The 12081-nt window shown below is 36.4% G+C and overlaps 1 protein-coding gene across 4 annotated transcripts in view; it reads left to right on the top strand.

Annotated features, from left to right (window-relative positions):
- Positions 1-11994, top strand: part of LOC128213476 (protein draper-like) — a 33116-nt gene extending 21122 nt beyond the window's left edge. Inside the window, exons 8-20 of one of the 4 annotated variants that reach the window (XM_052919214.1) lie at positions 472-762; positions 2133-2260; positions 2601-2792; positions 4743-5105; positions 5327-5426; positions 6661-6803; positions 7016-7114; positions 8120-8175; positions 8384-8565; positions 9293-9435; positions 9656-9754; positions 10533-10588; positions 10821-11992. In XM_052919214.1, coding sequence (XP_052775174.1) covers positions 472-762; positions 2133-2260; positions 2601-2792; positions 4743-5105; positions 5327-5426; positions 6661-6803; positions 7016-7114; positions 8120-8175; positions 8384-8494 — 1483 coding nt within the window. In that variant the 3' untranslated portion in view covers positions 8495-8565; positions 9293-9435; positions 9656-9754; positions 10533-10588; positions 10821-11992. Of the gene's footprint in view, positions 1-471; positions 763-2132; positions 2261-2600; positions 2793-4742; positions 5106-5326; positions 5431-6660; positions 6804-7015; positions 7115-8119; positions 8176-8383; positions 9436-9655; positions 9755-10532; positions 10589-10820 lie in introns of those variants that run through there. The other 3 variants (XM_052919213.1, XM_052919212.1, XM_052919215.1) reach the window with 3 other exon arrangements.
- Positions 11995-12081: the final 87 nt, after the last annotated feature.

Here is a 12081-nt window from a genome sequence, read left to right on the forward strand (position 1 = left end):
TATATTATTATATTTTTGGCCGGTCCGGACTTCGCCAGAAATGTAATATGGACCGCTGAATTCATACAGTTGGTGCGGCTTGCTATTTTCACAACGGCGAAAACTTTTCGCAAGTAAATATTATTATATTTGTTCAATAAAACACATTTAAATCGCTTTAAAAATATTGAATTATATTGAAAAGTGTTCGGTATAATATAAGAAATATAACACACCACTTCGGGCCGTATGGCATTATAAGGACCGGTTAGTCAGCCCACGAAGGTGAATGGACCTCGGCTAGCGCCTCGGTCCATATACACCTTCGGTGGCTGACTGGCCGGTCCTTATAATGTCATATGACCCATAGTGGTGTGTTATATTTTTTAATTATTCAGGTTAAATTATGGAAAGGACGTGAAAGTAAGCCAAATGCTATTTTTGATTCCTAAATACACTGTGTACACATTGGAGCGATGTTTTGTTTGCTAGCGAGGACAAGCTGTTTGATGGCAATGACGACATCGTGCACAATTTGACAGACTGCAGCCCTTTCTTCGATACAGTCTGCACGGGCAAATTTGGGAATGGCATTTGTGACCCAGAATGTGATAATGCCGACTGCCTATACGATGGTTGGTATTGCACAGAGAACCACAACGACACTCTTGACAAACAGCTACTAGGGGGCGTGGTCATCAAGTTTGCACGCCACCCGAAGCCTCTCTTCCAATACAAGCTATCCATGCTCACCCGAACGTTCCTTAACGTAACTTTAGACAAGTAAGTTGTTTTGATGTCAGACTTGAACATACACGTGTACGTGTGAGCTACCTTTCTGGGTGCTACGTCATTTAGATATGTACAATGTACACGTTCAAGCGTCAAGCCAATATGAAGGACTTCTTGTCAAACAGTTGTGTGTAAGATCGTGCAAAGTGAGTTTTTAAAACATGGACACAGATATATGAAATAGATAAATCACGAGAAAATCTTTGAATGGCTGTCAGTTAGTCGTCAAGTCAACTTTTAAGGCAAACTTCAACTATTATATACTTCAACATGTAGCTACATGTACAAGTACAAACAGATATTCGCAAACGACATTAAGGCTATAGGCGACTATTACTGGTAAGGGTAGCTACTTGTCAAGGTAAAAACATATATTGACAGACGGCATTTAATGCAAACTGTAACTTATACTTGTACGGGTAGCAACATGTACAAGTAAACACAGATATTCCCAGACGACATGTAAGACAAATAGCAACTATAACTTGTACGGGTAACTACATATACAAGTAAAAACAGATAATCGCAAACGACATTAAGGCGAACAGCAACTATTACTTGTAAGGGTAGCTACATGTGCAAGTAAAATCAGACATTCGCAGACGCCATTAATTCAAACAGCAACTATAATTTGTAAGTGCAGCTATATGTACAAGTACAAACAGATATTTGCAGACGACATTTAAGGTAAACTGTAATTTTTTTACTTGTTGCTACATGTACAAGTAAAACATATACTTGCAGGCAACATTTAAGGCAAACTGTAACTTGTACTGTAAGCATCATGTATAAGTTAAAACATATATTCGCAATCGACATTAATGCGAACAGCAACTATTACTTATACGGGTAACTACATATACAAGTACAACTATATTTTGACAGGCAGACATTAAGGCGAACAGCAACTATTACTTGTAAAGGTAGCTTTATGTACAAGTACAAACAGATATTTGCAAACGACATTTAAGGCAACCTGACTTTTACATACACGGGGAGCTACAGGTACACGTTACGGTTCGAGAGTAATTTTTCTTCCACTACTCGAGGTACAACCAAATTCTCGCGACCTCTCTTATATCTTGTTCTGTCGAGTATGCAAGTTAATACTCTTCTATTCATGCTTTAAAATACAGCAACTGTCATTTTAGGTAGGTGATAAGGTTTCCAACGAAGCAAACATGCATAAAACGATAAAATACAAATACGCAAAGCATAAATGATACAAAGACTTAAAGAGCGTAAGAAATATTAACATTACGTCTGTTACCACACAATTCAACTCTATTCATAGCGCATGTAATACTTGCTGATGTAATTTGTGTAACCAAATTTATAACTCAAACATGGTTTGTACAAAGGTCCGGCAAAACAGCGTATATGAAAGTGAGGGCGGAAAACTTCACGACTGTTGCTAACGTTACACGATTCCTTGCTGGAGCGATCGCTAAACTTCCCTACCTTATTGCCTACGTCGCTGACGTCTTTGGTAAAATCGTTTGTTTTATTTACTTTTCTGTGTATTTTTATGCCACTCTTTATTTATTGGCTCAGATAGTGTAGCGGATTCCTTAGTTTGCACATCCTTTTGATTTTTAATAAATATGTGCAACACATGTTTTACCAAGAGCGCCGCGGATCGAACGTCATCTCCCGTCTTATATCTCAATATTATGCCAAATTGCAAAAAAGGCGCCGCCACTGACAACGCCGACAAGAACAATAAGGCAATTACAATGTATCGATTTACAAATGAGCGACACAGATCTTCTTTAAAGATTTTACTAACTTTTAAGAAATTAGCTAATTACTATCTAAATCACTTCTAGTATGTGAAGCGGGCATGTGGAACCCTTCAACCAAATGTTCGAAAAAATGCGGTAGTAACTGCTTACGGCAAGGGGAGGAGATCTGTCACTGGGAAACGGGCGCTTGTCTTCATGGATGTAACGATGGTGTCTATGGTGGAACATGCAGTATGCCATGTCCACCAGGCTGTAAGGATAAATGTTATGTGAAAGGTAAGTCAGCTTGGATTGTATAGTTAGTTATCTACTATTAGGATACGACAAAATATCATCTGTTCAAAGATTAAATCTGTTTGTGTTATTTTGTACGTTTGCTTGCAAATAAAAATAATCTTTGTTTAATGGGACAACTTGATGGTTGTCGACTGGACAAGTTGTCGCACGATGCTTTCGTTGATATACGTGGTCTTGACGATCAGTTATTTCGAATACTTTTCTGAGTAATAACATTACTAGAATTTCTCCCATCACAGATAAATAGATCCAAATGCTAGTAATCCTTATCTTGCTTACTGGCAAATATAAAAAGTAGCCGTATGTAAAAAAAAACAAGATGTTTACCATATTTATCTACCATGGTCGCCCGTGTAAGATAGGTTTTTCTCCCACCTCAGATAAGTAGATCGAATAATTTAACCATCCTAGATATTCTTATCTTGCCCACGGGCGAAGATAAGATGCCCGTATGGAACTCCTTTTTAACGGTCGTCACATTATAATTACCTCCCTTGTTGAAGACTGTCGTCTGTAGCATCATACAAACCTTGTCTTGTGGCAATATTTAGAATGCTAATTTATTATTTTTCGCTTCAAATGTCACTATAAATAGAGGATCTGACATGAGTTGTCATTTAATACCAATTTTTATTAAACGAGTTCAGGAAAACTGTTAGTTAGCGAGCCTTTGGCGAGCTTACTAACAGTTTTCCTGGACGAGTTTAATAAAAGTTGGTATTAAATGACAACGAGTGTCAGATTCTTTTTATCACATGCTTTTTCCGGTATAAAATGGCAAAAAAAAACTACCTGTTTCACCTGCGAGGCTGATGAGCCGAATATCACCAAGTGTTGTCATTTCCCGCGCTACATGCATTGCAGGAATGTAGTACCAGGATTTATTTAAAACAGCATATATACCCGATCGTTTTAATTCCGTTTATTTAAGAATGCATTCTCAGATGATATCCAGTAAAAATCACACTCTAAACACTTTAATTTTAACCAAATCTTTCTTTCTGTTATACCGGAAGTGAACATAAACATCATGACGTCATCTAGTAGATGTGACGTCATAATGTTTATGTTCATTTTCGGTTAAAATAAACTAAATTTTGGACGCTTTTAAATTTGCTTTTTCAAGATATCAAGACAACATACTTTGTTATCCTCTTAATATTTAGAAAGAAATTCAACTACTCTAACAAAACAAATATTTATTATAGAAATAGAATAAGAATTGAAGGTTTGGTATACAGGAATATTACCAATTAGCAGTTCCTTTTTGCCAATTAACTTTTTATATAAATGCGGAGCGATATATTTTCTGACCAATAGATGAACAGCAATGTTATATTACACATGTGTAATATAAAAAAATGGTTATATTAAACCAGAAACAAGGTGTAGCATGTGATAAAACAGTTTTCACGCGCATTTCAAGAAATAATGCGTCACTCTCCTCCGAACTATTTAAAGATCGAATTGACTGTTAACATAACCCGAATCACTGCGCGCATATCCATGACAACCACGTGCTATTGCATATCCATACGCAATTATTTTCACAAAAGAGTTCCAGCAAAAAATACATTTTTACTTAATTTTGTTTAACGGATTGGGAGAAAAAGCATCAACCATAGCCGCTCGTGTAAGATAGATTCATCCCGACTCTCGCGCAAACCTCGTTTCCGCAAAACACCCTACGCTCGGGTCGGAATGAACCTATCTTACACTCTCGGCCATGGAAAATACTTATAATCCAAACCCTCGCTCAGATAATCTGTGGAATTTCAATAAACCTCGTTTCCGCGAAATACCATTTGCTCAGGTATTAATAATATGTTGTCCAAAATCACATAGAAATAAATGGGAAAATTCAAAATGTATTCCTTCAATAACTACTGCTCCAACTGTGTTATTTTATGTTTTGTACGTCGCTAACAGATGGAACGCCTCTATGTAGCGAATGCAAGCCTGTTTTTTTTCTTCAAACATGCAACGCCACATGTGACATACACTGTCAGGGTAGGATGTGTCAGTTCAGTTCAGGTACATGCACGTGCTCTGTTGGAAGAGTTTGGGTTAACCAGACAAACAGCTGCCAGTGTCAACACGGTTTATTTGGAAACAGTTGCACGGAGAAGTGTAACACCTACTGTAAAGATAGTGGTTGCAACGAGGTTTCTGGAGCTTGCGCGATAGGGTGTATTTCTGGTTACTACGGACCTGATTGTTCAAAGAAGTGTGTAGGCTGCGACAATTGTGACGAAAAAGGAACATGTCCATTGAAACCAGACAAGAACACGGGTAACATTAATGTTTTATTGTCAATTTCTTTGCGATGTTCATGTCTTTAGCGAAATTAATTGATCAACATAATTAATCTCAACTTGAACTGCGTCTATCCAAACACATTCACGTATGACACTTCCAATCTAATGAAAAATATAGTAAATATACATTATCAAAAACCATTACAAATCAACACAAGGATAGTCATAGCAAATATACTAATTTGTCAACTTTAGCACCTGTCAATGATGCGGGCAGCGACAACACGGGTTTGATAGTGGGAGTGGTGGTCACCCTGCTGCTGGTCCCCATCATTATACTGGTGGCATGCTGTTGGTGGGTACGCCGCTTAATGTGGCAAAATACTCGTTGTAAGAAATATTAAATAATAATTAACTGAATAGGCAATTTGGTGTTCTTGTATAGAGACACGAGCCCAATGTGGCAAAGTACACGTTGTAAGAAGGCTAAAATAGTTACTAATAGCATCGGATAATGCACTTTGGTTTTCTTGTATAGAGACCTATTGACACCAGTCCAATGCAAAACCTGTATCACGTACTCCCTATACGGTCCAGATTGCGTTAACAGCTTCATTAGCGAACTTAATGGATATTTGCGTATACACGCATTAATTAAATATACACAACCATTGAAAGATACTAACACATGCAGTTTGGTATCCAACCATTATACGAAGTAGTTTGCCAGCCCAAAATATTAACCAGCCTCTGTTTGCCATTTAGGCGTAGTCCAAGGAGTGGTTGTCTTGGAATAACTTCATAGTTATGCAACATTTGTTAATGTGTGTTTTCCTCCTTTGCGAAAATAAATAGTGAGGACCTAAGGTATATGAATAGTGCACTATTAATTGAACGATAACTCCACATAATGTTTACTTCCCTTGCCGTACATCACGCAAATCACGCTGTGGTTATAAAGATCACGTGATGTTATTCAAAAATGTTCTTTCATTTAAAATGTATGGGGGGTTTTAACTTTGAAAACGAATGATTATTATTGGGTTTATACTATCACAGACGTCGTTGATATTTGTGATGGTCTTTTCCCTAACCAAGTATTAAATAGTACTTCCTCCAGTGAACGACGACTCGAAGTCTGATAGCGTGGTAATAGCGATCGTAGTGGTGGCGGTTTGGGTCCTCTGCATCTAAGTATTTATCGTCTGTATCTGTAAATCAGACTGTCAGCGCGCGAAACGGTGGTGTCTGTGTGTATACGTTTTGTACTGTTTACCCTGATAATTCAATATATTTTGTCCTTTTAATGTATTTTTTAATATAACTACATTCCTGAACCTGCGTTTACGTACATTCGTTCGGATCGTTTTAATTAGTGTAACTGTGCTATAATAATGGGTTCAGATGAGTTGGGGAAAATACTGGTTGTAACAACTTATAGGATTAAAAACACTAATGTAAAACATAATAATCATCCTGTTTTCGCCCGAATTCGTGGTTGGTCGTTATTTTTAATTATGCTTTTACATTGTATAACCATTAATCCTAAGAAATACTGCATCATGTAAAGCAAATCAATATCCGCACAGGCGCATGCGCGGTCAGTCTGGCGAGTGCCCGATGGTTAACGATGACGGCGTAATCAAAGACACCGCTCCTACCTCGGCCACTTTGGTAGCGACTGGTGCTTCCGGTAGGAAGCCCACCTCTTCAACAGCCGTGAGGTCTAAAGGTATATACGGTTATTTATTTAGTTTGCTACGGCTATTTTACTCGTGTAAACAAGCGTATTTACGTTTATTATTTATTGGGGGGATCGATACTAACTTTGACATCAAATGTTTTACAAAGGTTAAAACGAGGTTCATTTGTTTTTGTTTCGAGACACGTTGGTTTATTTTCTACGGCCATTATTTCCTAAAGCGTGTATTTCTTCTGTTGAAGACATCATGATAGATATGGATATCATGGCCGCCTCCTCGGTGTATGACGGATACGAATCAGTGTCGTTCAAATCGAAGCCAGGAAATAAACAGCCAGAAGGTATACTGCTTTATATATATATTCAAGCGCGCGCTACATTGACCAAAAAATATTTAAAGAAATTTAATAATTCTCTTTTTTAATTTTAACCTTTTTTAAGTCATGATTGTACTTTTTTAAATAGAGGAAGAAATTGGGCAATAAATTCATGAGCAAATTGAGATTTTAAAAAATCGATTATGCTTTGAACTGTTGTTGTTGTTTTTTGTTAGAAATTGATTTTAGGGAAAACTAAATAGCATTTTTTAAATGAAATTATCCATACCTGGTACATCTTGCGGTCTACGTTAACCATTTTTATATCATATTGCGAAATCCAATGTACTAAATTATAAGTGGATATTTTACACATACTTGAACATGTATATCACCAATATAATACATTGTCTAAAGCATAAAATGAGATTTGACTAAAGTCAAAAGTACCCTATACTGTTAAATAAACAAATATAATTTTGGCTAGTCGATCTGATTTATTATAACTTTTATGAGCTCTCGTCATCAAGCCACTGTGGTTCTTTCTGCATCGAAATTGCAAGCTACTTTGGAAAGCAAGGAATGTAACAGCAGTGTATCGGTAAATCCAGTGTATCATAACCTATATGATACCCTATCAGAAAGGTTTATGATACGCTGGGGTGCCGAGGATGCGGTAAATCTTAGAAACGTCACACATTTTCACTGTTTCCTGCTTTCAACCATTTCGCCAACAACACATTTGTCAGAATTCAGTCAGATACCATAAAAATCAAATGATTATAGCAAACGATTTCCTACAGAGATGCTGACCTCGGAAGATCATACACTTTGAATCATGACCAAGAATAATGGCCCATTTATGAACAGATTTTGGTGTCAATTTTATCATTACATGCTTGCTCGATTCATATCCAAATCTTAGAAGGGGATGTTCGTTTTATTTCTTACTTGAATTGTGAGGGGTAATAACGTTAAGATATATTGAAAATGAAATTGCTCTATATTGTTTCGTTTACACCATTTTAGAGTCCAAAGCTTTAGCGTCTGAGGACACCATTCTGCCTGACCTTGGTCCGAGAATGGTAGGTATTTTAGATTTTGCTTCTATGTCACCAAAAAGGCTCAGAGATGGTTCGTTGAAAGACAATACTTTCATAATTGTCTTTGGTCTTGTTATTGTTCGATTTGATATTTATTCATTCTAATGCAATACTAGAAATAGAAAACGTTCCCACTACGCAAGGCCAAAAATCATAAACAAGAACACCATTTGTTTTTTTTTCCTTTTAGGCCGTTTCCTCTGAAAGCAGTGAGACCAAGAACAGAAACAATTCCAGTCGGTCAAGCTCGAGCTGTAGGAATAATTCTTGGAACTCGAGCATCTATCTACTCGTCACGTGACGAGCCGTACAAAGAAAAGGGGCGGGAAGTTAATAGGTGCAAAATTAATCTATAAATAGTGAGGACCTAAGGTATATGAATAGTGCACTAATAATTGAACGATAACTCCACATAATGTTTACTTCCCTTGCCGTACATCACGCAAATCACGCTGTGGTTATAAAGATCACGTGATGTTATTCAAAAATGTTCTTTCATTTGAAATGTATGGGGGGTTTTAACTTTGAAAACGAATGATTATTATTGGGTTTATACTATCACAGACGTCGTTGATATTTGTGATGGTCTTTTCCCTAACCAACTATTAAATAGTACTTCCTCCAGTGAACGACGACTCGAAGTCTGATAGCGTGGTAATAGCGATCGTAGTGGTGGCGGTTTGGGTGCTCTGCATCTAAGTATTTGTCGTCTGTATCTGTAAATCAGACTGTCAACGCGCGAAACGGTGGTGCCTGTGGGTATACGTTTTGTACTGTTTACCCTAATAATTCAATTCAATATATTTTGTCCTTTTAATGGATTTTTTAATATAACTACATTCATGAGCCTGCGTTTACGTACATTCGTTCGGATCGTTTTAATGAGTGTAACCTTGCTATAATAATGGATTCAAATGAGTTGGGGGAAATACTGGTTGTAACAACTTATAGGATTAAAAACACTAATGTAAAACATAATAATCATCCTGTTTTCGCCTGAATTCGTGGTTGGTCGTTATTTTTAATTTAGCTTTTACATTGTATAACCATTAATCCTAAGAAATACTGCATCATGTAAAGCAAATCAATATCCGCACAGGCGCATGCGCGGTCAGTCTGGCGAGTGCCCGATGGTTAACGATGACGGCGTAATCAAAGACACCGCTCCTACCTCGGCCACTTTGGTAGCGACTGGTGCTTCCGGTAGGAAGCCCACCTCTTCAACAGCCGTGAGGTCTAAAGGTATATACGATTATTAATTTAGTTTGCTACGGCTATTTTACTCGTGTAAACAAGCGTATTTACGTTTATTATTGATGGGGGGGGGGGGGGGGGTCGATACTAACTTTGACATCAAATGTTTTACAAAGGTTAAAACGCGGTTCATTTGTTTTTGTTTCGAGACACGTTGGTTTATTTTCTACGGCCATTATTTCCTAAAGCGTGTATTCTTCTGTTGAAGACATCATGATAGATATGGATATCATGGCCGCCTTTTCGGTGTATGACGGATACGAATCAGTGTCGTTCAAATCGAAGCCAGGGAATAAACAGCCAGAAGGTATACTGCTTTATATATATTCAAGCGCGCGCTACATTGACCAAAAAATATTTTAAGAAATTAAATAATTCTCTTTTTTAAATTTAACCTTTTTTAAGTCATGATTGTACTTTTGAGAAAATTGAGATTTAAAAAAATCGATTATGCTCTGAACTGTTTTTTTTTCTAATTGTTTTTTGTTAGAAATTGATTTTTGAGGGAAAACTAAATTATCCATACATCTTGCGGTCTACGTTAACCATTTTAACCATCTTTAAATTGCATTGCTAAATCCACTGTTATAAAAACCAATATAATTTTGGCTAGTCGATCTGATTTATTATAACTTTTATGAGCTCTTGTCATCCAGCCACTATGGTTCTTTCTGCATCGAAATTGCAAGCTACTTTGGAAAGCAAGGAATATAACACAGCAGTGTATCGGTAAACCTTAGAAACGCCACACAGTTTCACAGTTTCCTGCCTTCAACCATTTCGCCAACAACACATTTCGTCAGAATTCAGTCAGATACCATAAAAATCAAATGATTATAGCAAACGATTTCCTACAGAGATGTTGACCTCGGTAGATCATACACTTTGAATCATGAACAAGAATAATGGCCCATTTATGAACAGATTTTGGTGTCAATTTTATCATTACATGCTTGCTCGATTCATATCCAAATCTTAGAAGGGGATATTCGTTTTATTTCTTACTTGAATTGTGAGGGTTAATAACGTTAAGATATATTGAAAAAATGAAATTGCTCTATATTGTTTCGTTTACACCATTTTAGAGTCCAAAGCTTTAGCGTCTGAGGACACCATTCTGCCTGACCTTGGTCCGAGAATGGTAGGCATTTTAGATTTTGCTTCTATGTCACCAAAAAGGCTCAGAGATGGTTCGTTTAAAGACAATACTTTCATAATTGTCTTTGGTCTTGTTATTGTTCGATTTGATATTTATTCATTCTAACGCAATACTTAAATCTAAGTAATTTAAGGAAAATATATAAAAAACGTTTCCACTACGCAAGGCCAAAAAACATAAACAAGAACACCATTTGATTTTTTTTCCCTTTTAGGCCGTTTCCTCTTAAAGCAGTGAGACCAAGAACAGAAACAATTCCAGTCGGTCAAGCTCGAGCTGTAGGAAGAATTCTTGGAACTCGAGGAAATCTAGCTCGAGCAGCTACTCGTCACGTGACGAGCCGTACAAAGAAAAAGGGCGGGAAGTTAACAGGTGCAAAATTAATCTATAAATAGTGAGGACCTAAGGTATATGAATAGTGCACTATTAATTGAACGATAACTCCACATAATGGTTCCTTCCCTTGCCGTACATCACGTAAATCACGCTGTGATTATAAAGAAAACGTGACGTTATTAAAAAAATGTATGGAGTTTTTAACTTTGAAAACATCGTGTTTTTTTGGAACACATGAATATTGCATAAATATGTGTTCAAAGACTATTTTTCGAAAAGAAACTTATAGAGCTGAAATACAGCAATGCTCATACGTGTACGTGGTCTGCTCCTCAATGGAGATCACTGCGTTGGAAAGTGGCAGATACGTTCATAAATACAAGTGCACACCATAGTGTACAAATGCATACGACTAGGGACGGTGTATTAACATTAGCAATAAACATACAACATAATTATGTACAAAAAAGTAACAAATCATTATATAAATATGTATGAATATGTGTATTGTTCCATATCCTCACTAAAAATATTGATGTTGCACTGTATTATGCAAATTGTAAATTTGTGTCATGGTGTGTTTAATTTTGTTTGCTTTATGAGCGATGCAATAATGTGTTTTACTACTACTATAGTTATTGTCATTATATATTTCTATATATATATATGTATCTCTACTTCCAAAATAATATCACTGCAATACTACCAACATCACTAAAATTCCATGTATTGGAAGATAATTGTCTCAATTCAAGTATATATATATTAAATTAGGTTTGATTTAATTTCTAAACTCAGTTACCATTTCTTTATTTTTATCTTGCGCTACTCTTAATTTATTGTGTAACTCAACTTATTGTGTATTGGACTTTTGTTAATATTTTTAATGTCTGATTCGGATTTGTGTGTTGAGTGTGGTGAGATAGTGATATAAATTATATATTCAAAATAAAAACTAAAATAAAATTCAGGGGCCAGATGTCTGAAAATCAATAAGTCAATAATTTTAGGGGGCCGAAATGGCAAGCCCGAAATGTCTCATGGACCGATTTGGTAAGGGGCCGATTTGCCTTGCTCCCTTTTTACATACCTTAATCTCTTCAATTACAGAGGAATAAAAATATCCATCTATTGTCTGT

This window comes from Mya arenaria, chromosome 13 (genome assembly GCF_026914265.1).
Source record: "Mya arenaria isolate MELC-2E11 chromosome 13, ASM2691426v1".
NCBI classification, from domain to species: domain Eukaryota; kingdom Metazoa; phylum Mollusca; class Bivalvia; order Myida; family Myidae; genus Mya; species Mya arenaria.